The following is a 16,650-nucleotide window of genomic DNA, read 5'->3' on the forward strand; positions in this document are numbered from 1 at the left end:
GGAGCAGAAGTGGTGGAAGAGGGAATGGGAGGGGAAATTTAGAGACATATCAACTAAATACAACATGTACACCTTTGTTTTGATCCTGGTTAGAATATATTAACTATAAAAAAATTTTGAGATAATTGGAGAAATTTAAACAAAGAGATATTACTTTGCCAACAAAGGTCGGTCTAGTCAAGGCTATGGTTTTTCCAGTGGCCATGTACGGATGTGAGAGTTGGACTGTGAAGAAAGCTGAGCGCCAAAGAATTGATGCTTTTGAACTGTGGTATTGGAGAAGACTCTAGAGTCCCTTGGACTGCAAAGAGATCCAACCAGTCCATCCTAAAGGAGATCAGTCCTGTGTGTTCATTGGAAGGACTGATGCTAAAGCTGAAACTCCAATACTTTGGCCACCTCATGCGAAGAGTTGACTCACTGGAAAAGACCCTGATGCTGGGAGGGACTGGGGGCAGGAGGAGAAGGGGATGACAGAGGATGAGATGGCTGGATGGCATCACCGACTCGATGCACATGAGTTTGAGTGAACTCTGGAAGTTGGTGATGGACAGGGAGGCCTGCTGCTGCTAAGTCACTTCAGTCGTGTCTGACTCTGTGTGACCCCAGGGATGGCAGCCACCAGGCTCCCCCATCCCTGGGATTCTCCAGGCAAGAACACTGGAGTGGGTTGCCATTTCCTTCTCCAATGCATGAAAGTGAAAAGTGAAAGTGAAGTCGCTCAGTTGTGTCCGACTCTTAGCGACCCCATGGACTGCAATGTACCAGGCTCCTCCATCCATGGGATTTTCCAGGCAAAGTATTAGAGCGTGGTGCCATTGCCTGGCGTGCTGCAATTCATGGGGTCACAAAGAGTCAGACACGACTGAGCAAGTGAACTGACTGAAACAAAGACTAGGTATTAGATACTACCAAGAAATTGTTCTTAATTTACTTAAATGTTATAGTGATGCTATGACTATTTTTCTATAAAGCTTTTTTCTGTTGTATATTCATACTGAAGTATTTACAGTGAAATGATGTGATGTAGGGGCATATAGAGAAGGAAGTGGGAGGATAATTGAAACAAAGTTGGCAAAGTATAAAATAGCTAAAACTGGGTGAGGGCCCATGGTGTTCATTACACTTTATATATAGGGAAATTGTCATTATATCTGCTATCCATGCTATCTTGCAAGGAAAAGAAAAAAGAAAGCTCTTCAAGAGAAGTTTGAAGAGCTTTCCTACTCTTCAAATGATGAGGAAAATAGACAAATCTGCTTTGTCATTTTACTCCTCTAACTTGCAAAGTATTTTCTTTTAAGAGGTATGTGTTTACATTCCTTCATATATATGGGTTTATGCACAAAGAGAGACCCATGGGGTCATAGTCAGAACCAGCAGTGTCCTTGGGTTTAACCTAATTCTATCAATACTTCCTGGATTTACAGATGAGGAAATTAATCCCAATATTTACATTCCCATGTAGCATTCTCAGGCATGTATCCCAGGCTTGATTAGGCTCCACAACAACATAGCATTTATTATTCCTAAAACATTTACAGGAACAGATATAATATACAAAAGCATCAGTTACAAAATTTCTTAGTGTATTAAAATTTTGGAGGATCCTCATTTTTCACCCTTACATCACTCTAGTTTACCACCTTTACATTAAAGCCCAACTTTTATTTTGATTGTACTGGCTCCAAACTCTAAACATCCTGCACTCGATGAGTGTGTATTTGGCACGTATGATATGGGACCTTCAGATTCTGTGCAAGACATGGACTGTCTGATTACAGCCTTCATCCATTCAAGATGTACCATATGCCCAGCACACCCACCTGAATGCCGAGAACAGAAAAACAAACTTAGATAGTCTTGGCCTCTGTGGTTTAACATGAGATGATTCATATAGAAACGTCTAAGTATAATAACAATAATATAGTTATTATGATAGAAATCTGATATTCAGCATACAACTTGGGCACAAATAGGGAAAAGTCAGTGCTTCCTGAGAGTAAGATGATCATAGAAGCCATCAATAATATAGAGAGTGAGCCTGAACATCTCAATTTCTGTTAATTTTAGAAAATAGGCCACACAGCAGGAAAAATGTAAGGATCTAGTTCAGCAGATAAAAACTATTTCACAAAAAATTACTGTATCCACCTGGGCTGACTCTACTAAATATGCATGCTCTGACTCAGATTCTGTGCAGAGTACTATATTCCAGACCACACAGAAAGAGACTAAAGTTCTGTTCTTTTCTGTCCAGAATTGTGCCAGAATCTAGTCTGAGCTTGTCAGGGGAGTCAGCGTTCCCAGTGAGGGGCTGTACAAACTGGACTCTAAGGTATTTTTTGACCCAGACCTCAGGTGTTGAAGTACAGGTCATAAAAAATGACAACCTCTAAATCTTCCAATTACAACAGGAAATGTATAAATAGTCAGCAGTTGAGAAAATAATACTAGAAATGATTCTTCTTAAACTTACAAGCATGTTTCTGATGGCAGGAGAATCTGCTAACTCCCCTTCATCATCTCGCCTCTCTATGATCTTCTATATAGCTCACCGACCCTCCAAACATACTTAAACCACTTAGGACTCCACAAAGGCACTGTGGTCTCAGGCCCCTGTGTTATAACCTGTATTGGTTCCTCAACCGAGAACGTCAGTAATTCTCTGTATTTAGTTGTATTTAGTTGTCTGCCTGGTATCTTATTTTTGATGGTTTAAGTCTGGCATTATCTCTTTATCTGGACTAAATCCTTTCCCTTTTCCCACTGCATAGCTTCCTGTCCCTGCACCAACATCCATCTGTATCAGATGCTACTTAAAGATGCTACCATTATGTTCTAAACTTCCATTTTGACAATTCTCTAAAATTTTAAACAACTTGATTGAAGAATAACAAGAATCATACAGTAAATACATATACTGTACACATTTAAAGTGCAAAATTTGATGTTTTGACATGTTTCCTTTGTGAAAACATCACTACAATTAGAAAAATGAACAAATCCATTGCTTCCTAAGGTTTCCTTATGTGTTTCTGTAATCTTTTCTTCCTCTCCTCCCTCTCCCAGGCACCCACTATCTGCTTGCTATCACTATGAGTTAGCTTTCTTTTTTGAGAAATTATATAAATCAAATCATATAGTATATATTCTTTTTTGTCTGGCTTCTTCCACTCAACATTATTTTGAGATGCATCCATGTTGCTGCATATATCACTAGTGAATTCCTCTTCACTGCAGAGTCGTATTCATTGTATGGCTCTATCACTTGTTTATCCATTTACCAGTTGATGGAATATTTGGGGCTCTTACAAATAAAGCAGCTCGACCATTAGTGTCCAGGTTAGTATACGGACAAATGTTTTCCCTTAAGTAACTACTTAGGAGTAGAATAACCAGATCATAAAGTAGGTGTGTATTTAATTTTTTAAGGAAATTTCCAAACTATTTTCTAAAGTGATCGTGCTTTTTCCATTCCCACCAGCAGTATATGCATATTCTAGTTTCTCTACATTCTTGTGAAAAGTTAGTATATCAGTCCTTTTAATTGAGGAGTTACACTCCTAAGGCTTTAACTTGCATCTTTTCACGCAGATATCTAAAGTTCATGTATTGTCTTTGGTGAAGTGTCCAATATTTTCGATCATTTAAAAACTGTACTGTTCATTTGCTTATTGAACAATAAGCAAATAATAAAGATTTTATTTAATAATAAAGACATATATTCTGAACACAAGTCCTACATGAGATATACACACTGCAAGCTATTTTCTTCCAGTTTGAATGAAAACTTACGTTTTCATTCATTTAGCAGTGTCATTTGAAAAGAATAAGTTTCTAATACTGACAAAGTTATTAATTATTTTTGTCCTTTTATGAACTGCACTTTTGGAGTTATATCTAAGAAATCTTTGACTAACACAAGATACCAAATATTTCCCCTATGTTCTCTTCTAGGAGTATTATAATTTCAGGTTTACACTGAAGTACAGGATCCATTTTTAGTTAATCTTGGTGATTAATCTTGGTGGTGAGAGGTCTGTGTTGAAGTTTATTTTTTTTAATATGGATGTGTAATTGTTGCAGCATTTGTTGAAACAACTAACCTTTCTCCACTAAACCGCTTTTTCATCTTTGTAAAAATCCTGCTGCCCATAAATGTCTGGACCAATTTCTGGACTCTAATCTACTCCATTGACCTACTGGGTCTATCATTATGTCAAAAACAAAATTTGGTGTTCTTAGCCCTCCACGTCTGTTCTTCTTTTTCAAAGTTGTTTTAGTTAGATGATTCTATCTCCATATAAATTTTTAGAATAAACTTGCCAGTTTCCAAAAATGAAATTTAAAAAAGGATGGGGGTGGACTTCTTGGATAGCTCAGTTGGTAAAGAATTGCCTGCAATGCAGGAGACCCCGGTTTGATTCCCGAGTCAGGGAGACCCCCTGGAGAGGGATAGGCTATCCACTCCAGAATTCTTAGGCTTCCCATGTGTCTCAGCTGGTAAAGAATCCACCTGCAATGTGGGAGACCTAGGTTCGATCCCTGGGTTGGGAAGATCCCCTGGAAAAGGGAATGGCTACAACTCCAGTATTCTGGCCAGGAGAATTCCATGGAGTATATAGTCCATGGGGTAGCAAAGAATCAGACATGACTGAGCAGCTTTCACTTTCAAAAATAAAAAACTTTGTTGGAATTTCAATTGGGATTACACTGAATCTACAGATCAATTTTGGGAGAAAAACTGACAACACTGAGTTTTAATGCATGAACAACAAATATCTCTCCATTTAGTTACATCTTTGGTTTATCTCAACCATGTTCAGTGGTTTTCAATATGTAGGTCCTTCATATCTTTTGTCTGGTTTATTCTTAAGTATTTTTTCTGATGCTATTGTAAATTGATTTTTTAAAAAGTTTTGATATCTGAATGTTCTTTGGTATGTACATAAATACATTAATATTTTTATATTGATCTTATTTCCTACAATACTGCTAAACTATTAATTCCAGTTGCTTTTTAATAGATTTCATCACGTTTTCTACAAAGACTATCATCTCATCAATGAATAGAAGACAGTTTTACTGCTTTATCACTTACTGCTTTTATTTCATTTTCTTTACATTAGCTAGGAGCTCCTTGAATAAAAGTGGTAAGAGATAATATTCATGTCTTGTTCTTGATCTTAGGGGAAGGATGTTTAGTCCTTCACTATTCACCACTCCAGTATTCTTGCCTGGAGAATTCCCATGGATAGAGGAGCCTGGCAGGTTACAGTCCATGGCTTCAGAAACAGTCGGGCACGACTGAGCAACTCAGCACACAACACACTAAGCATGATGCTAGCTGTGTGGTGTTTATAGATGCCCGTCAATAAGAAGAGAAAATTTCCTTATATTTTCAGTTTGCAAAAATGGAAGTTAGATTTTGTCAAAGTTTTTCTATGTCCAGGAGATTCTCACCTGGTTTTTCTTTTCCATTTGTTAATTACGGTTTGCTAATATTATAAATTACATTGTTTGATCCTCTAATGTTAACCAACACTGCATTTTTGGTGTAAGTCCTACTGAGTCATTATTACTTTCCTCTTCATATATTGTTGGGTTTGCTTTGCTATTAATCTGTGTAAATTTTTTGCATCTATGATCACGAGGGCTATACACCTTCCTTTAAATGTTTCTGTATTCTTTTGGTATCAGGATGATTCTGGTGTCAAAAGATGATTTAGGAACTTTTTTTTTTCTCTGCCATCTTCTTATAAGATCATCACTATGAAGTAGGTCTAACTGACTTCTCTTAAACATTAGGAAGGATAAAAAGAGTCGGTGGTTGGGGGCCAGAGTGAGGTACTTCGCCCGTGGCAAAGGTCATGAGGAAGGAGGCTCGACATACGCAAAGGTGGGATCAAGCCTCAGGAGTCCCCCTGGAAATCCTCGAGCATCTACCCCCATAACCAGAGCCTGCCTACTTTACTACTTTGTGCTCTCACCTACACCTCTGACTTTACAGGGGGCTGTCCCCCACCACCTCTTTCGGAGAAGGAGTTAACCTAGAGCTCCAGTTAATAATAATTCCTGGGCGTGATAGGAGTGTTTCAACCTACAAACTACTCTGAAGGTTCTCTAGCCTGCCTGACAGGCTTGTCCGGCCACATGTGATTGCTCACAGCCTCCCAACCGTGAGAGGCACGAGATGCTTTAAGCCTTCTAAAAACAGGTTCCTTAGAAAAGTTAGAAAACTATTAGTATAAGTATAATGGGCTGATTAGAAATTGTATTGGTGAAGGGTTTTTCATTTGTTTAGCCAATGTTTGTTGCTAAGTCTCCACATCTCCTGCCCTTATACACATTAATGAATATATAGAAGAAATAAGTATTAACCTTAGATATTAATCACATTAGACCTTAGGCTAAGTAAATTCTTTCCTTAACTAAAACCCACTATACCCTTACCCTATAGGAATGTAACTTTATTTGAGTGGCATCTGTTTTAAGAATAATCACCCCTGGAGAAATAAGTGTCCTGGTTGACTGACTGTTGTCACAAGGAGAGGGTCATAAATTGTCAGCAGGCCCCCTGGCCAGAAGATGATGTAACACCCCTAAGACCTCTGTATACATTTGTATGAAGCACCTGACTTTGATAAAAGTCAGGACTGCTGACCCCCTGTGACTTTTGCATAACATCTCAGTGTATAAAAGTAGACCATGGAAAATAAAGAATTGGGATCAGTTTCTCGAAATACTGGTCTCCCCATGTCGCTCGCTCTCTCACTCTGGCTGAGTCTCCATCTGGAGTGAGGAACCTGCCATGCTTACTAATTATGCCTGGGCTTCTAAGATCCGACCGGGGAGGCCTCAGTGTCTCCTCTCCTTCGGGAGAACGGAAGGACGCCTGCGGCCTTCGTAAGTGGTGCAAACTTCTTGTCTTGAAGTTTTATTGGTCTCCCGCGTAAACCAAGCTACTCAGCCTCTTTTCTCCACTGAATTTTCCTACTGAGCTATCCTCATTCTATTACTCTTTACATCTCTAATTAATACCTAATTGAAGCTATTGTATCCTGATGCTTGCCGACGCCGTCCCTGCTTCGAACACCCTGGATCAGCCGGGGTCCGCAGTCGGTAACTTGGATCAAAAAATAAAGCACTTAAATGGCAGAAGCAAGCCAGAAATCAGGTTAAGACCCTAAATTCTAGCTTCCATTGGAAAGGGATACAGATGCCATAGGAAGCCTCCAGATGGATGCTGTTGTGGATTCCCATAGTTTTTCTTAAATGTGTTTCAAAGTCATTGGCTAACTTTTACCAACTGAGTTGCCCACCTACTCTAATAGGACAGAAGGACACCATCCTGTTATGTCACTTAAGCTGCTATGTCTGTCCAAACACTTTCTTCCAAATAACTAAGATGTCTTGGGCTTAACATGGAGCTCATGTAAATCATTCATGTATCACTGAAAGAGATTCTAGGGTTATTTTAAGAACAAGATTTTGTTGTTGTTTTAAAAATATACATAGGTAAATATTTATCAAATAATTAAAATAAGCCAAATTTATAGGTAGCTTAACTTACAGCCCTTAGTGATTTAACTTGGGTATAAGTACACAAAAGTTTTGTTTTTTTTTTTCAGTTAAATATAACTGCAACATACAATTCCACTCACACCCACAAAGGAAAAGTCTTGTATCACTCACAGGAAGCCTCGGAATCTGTTGAGGTCATTGTTTGGACTTTCACATTCTATCCTACTGGAGAATTTCTCAGGATCAACTTCAGAGTCCTAAAAATATATATATTTCAAAAATTACCACACAAAAATTAAAGGTTAAATCTTGAGATTTAAGTGTTTATCCTTTCACTAAGATAAAAGGTATTCATGTCACAAAATATATGTCAAAAATTGCCCAAATGAAGGAAAGTACACACATAATTATGAATGAATAGATAAGATGAGAATGGTCCTAGAGCATTAATAAATATCTTCAGGTGATAAGAATGGCTGAACTGTACACCGAAATTCATGCAGGACTCCCTGCAGGAGGGAGCTTCTTCTACAAAACACACTCTTTTATCCGAAAGACACTGAAAAGCTGAAAATACTTTTCTTATTGTTCTTTACACATATAGGTAGTTTCTGAGATTAAGTGTATATCTATACACACACACACACACACACACATATGCATGTAATATAGGCTTCCCAGGTGGCACTAGTGGTAAAGAACCCACCTGCTAATGTAGGAAACATAAGAGGTACAGGTTCAATCTCTGTGTTCGGGAAGATCCCCTGGAGGAGGGCATGGCAACCCACTCCAGTATTCTTGCATGGAGAACCCCATGGACAGAAGAATCTGGCAGGCTACAGTCCATAGGGTCACAAAGAGTCAGACACAACTGAAGTGACTTAGCATGCATGCATACTGTATATAAGTACTCTGAGCATGCATGCATTTAATCTCAGCAAATTTTATTTAAAAAATTAAATCTAGATAGATCTCACAAAATTCTGTAATAGGTCAAAAAATAATTTTAAAATGCTTTATGAAACCAACAAGTGAATAAACAGTGTCTTACAGAAAATAGGCATGGCTTGTATAATGCATGGATTCACTAAGAACAAGCCACATCAATCTTATATCCTTTCCTTTTTTTATATGGTTTTTTGGATAAGATAAATGCTACTGATACATCTCAAAGTATTGATATGTGTATCAGCAAACATTTGAAAAATGAGTCATATGATCGTGTGATTTGGCTTGCTAATAATTGATATTTACTGAGTTCTTCTAATGAGTTAGAATCTATATTATGCCCTTTAAACATCTTAACTATTTTCTTCTTCACTAGATACTATAATTAGGCCTAATTAACAGATGAGGAAAGATACACACAAAGAGGACCAATAATTTGCTAAAGGTTTCAAAACAAGAAGGTTTTTAGAGTCAGGATTATAATTGAGGCCATAAGAGTCTGGAGAGCTTACCCTTAACTGAATGTAAAGTATGCTGATTAATCAACTGGTATCACCCCTCAAAGTAGGTATTTAGTGGTATGTAATTTCCAAGTGGTAGAGGATTTTTACCAATGTTTTAAGTGTGAAAATGCTTACAAATGTGACAATGACAGGAAGTTGAGAGGCATAACAATCAGAGGATCTAAATTAATCTATAGGTAGAAAGATGGACTTAATGTGACAAGATCAAATTTACCAAAGGATATAATGAGGTTACAATATTTTTGGTTTGTAAGAAACGTGACTTAATAGTAGTTCAAGTAAAAAAAAAGTTATATTTTAAAATACCTCATTTTGTATACCTGTGGCGGATTCATTTCGATATTTGGCAAAACTAATATTGTAAAGTTTCAAAATAAAATAAAATAAAAATAAAATAAAATACCTCATTTTAAGTGCTTCCAGAGAAAGGAAAGAAAAACTGATAGGCACTTTGCATGATGTTTTTATATATATTTCTTCATTTTGTCACACAACAGGCTATGAGGGAGGTGTCATCATTTCCACTTTAATAAACTGAGGCATAAAGTGTTTAAGTGACCTCCCCAAAACCACACAGTAATTAAATGACAGAACTGTTTGAATGTTACTCAAACTTGTGTTAATATAAATTCAAAGTTCTTATTTCCCTCTCCACAGTACATGAAGAGTCAGAGCTCTGTGGCATGAGAAGTTATGAAAGTCTTAAAAGGCCTTGATACGTAAGTAATTACCAGATTTTAGGAACAATAACCAAATGATATCTCCAGCTTCAATAAAACAACATACAAATAGAAGCTTAAGAAAAACAGAAGTTGATCATTTCTATTACAAAAGAATTTTCCAAAACTGTTAGGTTTCGTAAATTCAATTCCCAGAAATGTGATTGTCAGAATGAAATGTCTGAACTTCGAAGTCATTATATCCTATTATCTATGAAACATGGCACACTTCTACTGATATCTGGAATTACATTAAGCCCTCGAGACTTCTATTTTGTAAAGGTAAAAATATATTTGAAACATCTCTTTATCTGTACATGTGAAAATGAGCTCAGTCATCTTCTGAAAAGAAAATGTTAATATCACCAATGGAGAACACATTTTTTACCTGCTCTGCATATCTCCGAACCACCTGCTTCTGTTTTAAATTGCTCTCTCCATCAAGACCAGAAGTCTCAATGTGACAGATTCCATCTGGATCAGTGGAAAAGAGTAAAACCATATCTGCAGGAATGACCTCATTACAGGAAAGGTGAATAAAGTCCCCAACAGTAACATCTTTCCAGCATCTGTCCACATATTTTTTCTCTTTCCTAAAATTGAAAAAAAAAAAAAAAAAAGTTTAAAAAGAATCTCAAGCCCAAAACTCACATAATAGTTTTTTTTTTTTTAATTTTAGTTTATAACTTAAAGTGATTTAAAAATTTAGGGTGATCTGTTAAATGCTAAAAGGGGAAGCCAGAGAATTTGTAAAACTTAAATTCCACAGCTTGCTTTATCTGAAAATTTAGTTACTAAGTTTTTCAATTCTTTTTTTCCTGTGAGATTTTGAACCATTATGTTAATTGAGTAATTCTGGAATAAAATTAAAATTAACACTGGATGGGTTTATTCATAAATGAAGCAATTCCTGCATGCTCTCCATGTCAGGTATCAAGGATCCAAAAGTGCACAAGACACATTATCTGCTCTTGGAGAGCTTCTCATCTGGTAGATAGGATGAGTAAAATAAACTCAAAAGAAAATAAATACCCAGACATTTAAAAAATCATTATACCAGCATATTAACACCCACAGTGTATGTATTCAGTCACTAAGTTGAGTCCAACTCTTTGCGACCCCATGGACTTTAGCCTGCCAGACTCCTCTGTCCATAGCATTTCCCAGGCAAGCATACTGGAGTGTGTTGCCATTTCCTTTTCCAGGGGATCTTCCCGATGCAGGGATTGAACCTCTGTTTCCTGCATCTCCTGCACTGGCAGGCGGATTCTTTACTGCTTGAGCCACCTCGGAAACCCCATTAACACCCTTAATTATCATTTAATAGAAATACTGGTTAAAACAGTTCTGAGTTGGCTATAGCTGATCCCTAGAAAGGAAAATGAGAATTTTTAACCCTTTTTGAAAGTGCAGGTTTTCATTCTATATATTCAATTCTTTTTAAAAGAAAGGCACATTAATTGAGGTTGATTTACCTTAAATCTCCTGCTTTGTGCTAAAGTTTTACCAAAGTTTTTATGGCTTTTCATAAAAAATGGCATGAATTGGATTCCACAAAGCGTTTTCCTTAAGAGTAGAATAGTAAATTTGTATCATAGAAAACCATGTAACTAGTTAAGCAGCATTTCCCATCCAGTGATTCCAACAGGTCTTAAAAAGATCTGTCTCATTTCCTTATTGTCTCCCATGTATCTGTAAAGAACTAGTATTTGTCATAAAAAGGCACTTATTTTAAAGTAAAGATTTATTTTCTATTATGGAGCTAAATACTCAAATTTGTTGTCAAGAAGCTTAGGAGATAGCTATATTCTAAAAGCTATATGACCTATATATTAAAAATGAATGCATCATATTAAATAGAAATGCTACATGAAGCCAACACTTACATACTTCTGCTACACAGAATTATATTGTTATTTCAAGAAATAATTCATCCAAAGGGCTACCTAAGAAGAATATTTTCAGGATATAGTCTCCCAAAATACCTTATGTACAAAGTTGAATCCAACTAAAAGAATTCCTTAATTACCTAAAGAGTTTGTTAGTTTACCACGAAAGATAAATCAATGCTTTGCTTTAACAATTTTTCTTTAGTGTTTGAATATATCAGTTTACTCTTCCATGGAAGGAAGAAACAGAAGACCCAAAAGGTAGGCAGGAATCACATTTTGAAGGTTCAGTCCTACTGCCATTCCTAGAAGTAAGGATTTTCATTTCATTAAAAAAAAAAAAAAAAAAAAAGGAAAATCACTAAAGGTTCATAGAAGAGTATGATCCTATTTCTACTTGCTCAATCCTGCTGCAGAGTAATGGATGGACTGTTGGGTGGCAGGCTGGTTAGAAATAGGAATGGCAAGAAACCAATGGAAAGATACTGAAATAATTCAGGGGAGGGATAAAGATGATTACAATCAAGACAGTAGCAAAAAGGATGGATAAAATGAGATTAAATCAAGACAATATCTGGGTAACAGAGACAAGTATTCTGACTTATTATACACAAAAAAGTTATCAAGGATGATGCTGTGGTTTCAAACCTTCATGGTGAATGGTCTTTTTTACCATGTCCCAGGTTTTAGAAGTAACTGGATGCATCATGGGGAAGATAATAAATCTAGTTTGAAAAGTTTTACATAGGATATAAAATTGAAGAGGTCCAGCATTTTGAGGGTTTTGATCAGAAGTTCACAAGTAGAAATATAGTACCTACAACTCCTAGCCACAGAGACAGCAATTGACACCAGGCAAGGAGATCCAACCAGTCCATTCTGAAGGAGATCAGACCTGGGTGTTCTTTGGAAGGAATGATGCTAAAGCTGAAACTCCAGTACTTTGGCCACCTCATGTGAAGAGCTGACTCATTGGAAAAGACTCTGGTGCTGGGAGGAACTGGGGGCAGGAGGAGAAGGGGACGACAGAGGGTGAGATGGCTGGATGGCATCACCGACTCGATGGACGTGAGTTTGAGTGAACTCTGGGAGTTGGTGATGGACAGGGAGGCCTGGCGTGATGCGATTCATGGGGTCGCAAAGAGTCAGACACAACTGAGAGACTGAACTGAACTGGACTGAAGGATATGGGATTCCTTAGGGAAAGAAACTTCAAGGTGATAGGGAAGTGAAGTAAGATTCGAGAGGAAATGTTGGAGAAATCAAGAAAGCAGGAAATTTCAAAATATTTACACTGTTTACAACTGCTAGAACATGGTAGCAAGCTAGATGTCCATCAACAGATGAATGGATATAACAATGGAATGTTACTCAGCCATAAAAAGGAACAATTTGAGTCAGTTCTAATGAGATGGAAGGAACCTAGAGCCTGTTATACAGAGTGAAGTCAGAAAAATAAAGATAAATGTTGTATACTAATGTATATATATAGAATCTAGAAAGCTGATACTGATGAAATTATTTGCAGAACAGCAGTGTAGACACAGATATAAAGAACAGACTTATGGACATGGTGGGTGGGGGAGGGAGGAAGGAGAGGGTGGGAGGTATGGAGAGAGGAACATGGAAACTTACATTACCATATGTGAAATAGATAGCCAACGGGAACTTGCTGTATGACTCAGGGAACTCAAACAGGTACTCCGTAACAACCTAGAGAGGTGGGATGGGGAGGAAGATGTCGGGGGGAAGGTTCAAGAGGGAGGGGACATATGTATACCTATAGCTGATTCATGTTGATGTCTGGAAGAAACCAACAAAACTCTGTAAAGCAATTATCCTTCAATTAAAAATAAAAATTTTTTAAAAAGGGAGTCATCAGAGTAACAAAAGCCACAAAGGGATTGTGTCTGTGGTATATGGTTATTAGGATGTCTGCTATTAAGTAGGGAATATGAAATTGTTGACATGGAGAGTAAAGAAGAAAGTGAGACCTCCAGTGGGTTAAGGCATGATTAGAAGTTGAAGGAGGAGTCTACTTCATCAAGTTTAGGTCTGAAAGGAATAAAGGGTGAAAGTAGCCACTGCAAGGGAAGGGAAGGCAAAGGGCAGTAAGGATGAAAGAACCGGGCAAGAAAAAAAAGAACTGGACACACACACACAGCATGCAAGGAAGAAGCCCATGGAGAAGGCAAGGTAGGGGATAGGAGAGAGAATGGACAGTGTTGGTTGAAGCTATCGAGAAGTAACAAGGAACGGAATTAAGAACACAGATGAAGGGACTACTATTACAAGGAAGGGGGTTACTGCTTCATGTAAAGTCAGAAGAAAGCAGGTGAAGATGACATAAGAAGGAACTGAGATACCTGGTTCATGCTTAATGACTTCTACTTTTTCTATGAAGAAAGGTATAAGGAAAGTTGGTGAGAATTTGTGAAAGTAGGGAGAGAAGACAGACTTGAATGCTAAGGTTAAGGATTTTATTTTTCTTTCAAACCTAGTAAATAGAATTCTTCTAAGGGACAAGTTTATTTACTCTCCACTCTACATTGGAACAAAATCCAAATGAGGTTAATTTTACAACTGAATTAACTTCACTATTCCTGATTTGGAGTTCATACTAGATTTTAAAAAGTGGCTAATGTCCCTAATAGCTGGCTGTGTGTGTGCTTAATCACTCAGTGGTACCCGATTATCTGAGGCCTCATGGACTGGAGCCCATCAGGCTCTTCTGTCCATGGGATTTTCCAGGCAAGAATACTGGTGTACGTTACCATTTCCTCCTCCAGGGGATCTTCCCAACCCAGGGACTGAACCTGTGTATCCTGCATTGGCAGGCAGATTCTTGACCACTGAGCCATACTGATCTTAATTTATGCCAGTTACCATGTTAGATGCTAAGAATACAAAAGTGATTAAATTACTTTTTAATTTAAGTAAGTAAATTACTTACTAGTCATTCCCCTAGAAAGCTATAGTCAAAATGTGAAAAAGAACCACAAACAGCAATTTTATAAGATAGGTATGCTCAGGCTCTTTTGGAAGCAAATAGCTGGGACACTGACCTCTGGAGGAGGTGCATCTTGCAGGATGATCTAGAGTCATGTGAAGAAAGTGGGGCAGTGTAACTGTCAAGAGTGACAGTAGAGGCATAATGCCACAGGGTATGGGTGTGTACGATGTTTTAAAACTGCAAGCTAAGCGACAATGTTCATTGCCAATCTTAACTAGCTTTGAGAATCTATCAATGTGGTAGACTCTAAATGAGGTTGTATTTCCTTCTTGGACATAGAACTAAAACTAGCAGAAACTTTCTTCTTCCCTCACAGCCTAAATATACAGCCAGAATTTCCTGCATCTACTTGTTATTTGTTGCTTCAGTATTACTCTCACCATTTAGGATATAGCACTTATAATCCATCCTTCATGTAAACTCAATCAGCTCAGTTCATTCGCTCAGTCATGTCCAACTCTTTTCGACCCCATGGACTGCAACATGCCAGGACTCCCTATCCATCACCAACTCCTGGAAGTTTACTCAAACTCATGTCCATTGAGTCAGTGATACCTTCCACCCATCTCATCCTCTGTCGTCCGTTCTCCTCCTGCCTTCAATCTTTCCCAGCATCAGGGTCTTTTCCAATGAGTCAGTTCTTTGCATCAGGTGGCCAAGTATTGGAGTTTCAGCTTTAGCATCAGGTCTTCCAATGAATATTCAGGACTGACTTCCTTTAGGATGGGCTGGTTCGATCTCCTTGCTGTCCAAGGGACTCTCAAGAGTCTTCTCCAACACCTCAGCTCAAAAGCATCAATTCTTTGGCTCTCAGCTTTCTTTATAGTCCAACTTTCACATCCATACATGTCTACTGGGAAAACCATAGCTTTGATAAGACGGACCTTTGGCAAAGTAGTCTCTGCTTTTTAATATGCTGTCTAGGTTGGTCATAGCTTTTCTTCCAAGACTGTCTTTTAATTTCATGGCTGCAGTCACCATCTGCAGTGATTTTGGAGCCCAATAAAGTCTGTCATGATTTCCACTGTTTCCCTATCTATTTGTCATGAAATGATGGGACCAGATGACATGATCTTAGTTTTCTGAATGTTGAGTTTTAAACCAATTTTTTCACTCTCCTATTTTACTTTCATCAAGAGGTTCTTAGTTCTTCTTTGCTTTTCTGCCATAAGGGTGGTGCCATCTGCATATCTGAGGTTACTGATATTTCTCCTGGCAATATTGATTTGTTTGTGCTTCATCTAGCCCTGCATTTCTCATGATGTACTCTGCATAAGACTTAAATAAGCAGGGTAACAATATACAGCCTTGACATACTCCTTTCCCAGTTTGGAACCAGTCTGTTGTTCCATTTCCAGTTCTAACTGTTGCTTTTTGACTTGCATACAGGTTTCACAGGAGGCAAGTCAGGTGGTCTAGTATTCCCATCTCTTCTAGAATTTTCCACAGTTTATTGTGATCCACACAGTCTAAGGTTTTGGCACAGTCAATAAAGCAGAAACAAGATGTTTTTCTGGATCTCTCTTGCTTTTTCAATGATCCAATGGATGTTGGCAATTTGATCTCTGGTTCCTCTGCCTTTTCTAAATCCAGCTTGAACATCTGGAAGTTCATGGTTCACGTACTATTGAAGCCTGGCTTGGAGAATTTTGAGCATTACTTTACTAGTGTGTGAGATGGTAGTTTGAGCATTCTTTGGCATTGCCTTTCTTTGGGATTGGAATGAAAGCTGACCTTTTCCAGTCCTGTGGCCACTTCTGAGTTTTCCAAATTTGCTGGCATACTGAGTGCAGCACTTTCACAGCGTCATCTTTTAGGATTTGAAATAGCTCAACTGGAATTCCATCACCTCACTAGCTTTGTTTGTAGTGATGCTTCCTAAGGCCCACTTGACTTGGCATTCCAGGATGTCTGGCTCTAGGTTGGTGATCACACCATCGTGATTACCTAGGTCGTGAAGATCTTTTTTGTGTAGTTCTTCTGTGTAATCTTGCCACCTCTTAATATCCTCTGCTTCTGTGAGGTCCATA

At 37.9% G+C, this 16,650-nt stretch overlaps 1 protein-coding gene across 20 annotated transcripts in view; it reads right to left on the minus strand.

Annotated features, from left to right (window-relative positions):
* Positions 1–16,650, minus strand: part of ATP10D (ATPase phospholipid transporting 10D (putative)) — a 140,495-nt gene that overhangs the window by 74,647 nt on the left and 49,198 nt on the right. For all 20 annotated transcript variants that reach the window (XM_086405894.1, XM_086405893.1, XM_086405886.1 and 17 more), the window contains 2 exons: positions 10,107–10,311; positions 7,699–7,784 (listed from right to left, as the gene is read on the minus strand). In XM_086405894.1, the coding sequence (XP_086262020.1) occupies positions 7,699–7,784; positions 10,107–10,311 (291 nt within the window). The remainder of the gene's footprint in view (positions 1–7,698; positions 7,785–10,106; positions 10,312–16,650) is intronic.

Source organism: Bos grunniens, chromosome 6 (assembly GCF_055505025.1).
Source record: "Bos grunniens cultivar Pamir isolate PY7600 chromosome 6, Bosgru_T2T1.0, whole genome shotgun sequence".
NCBI classification, from domain to species: Eukaryota; Metazoa; Chordata; class Mammalia; order Artiodactyla; family Bovidae; genus Bos; species Bos grunniens.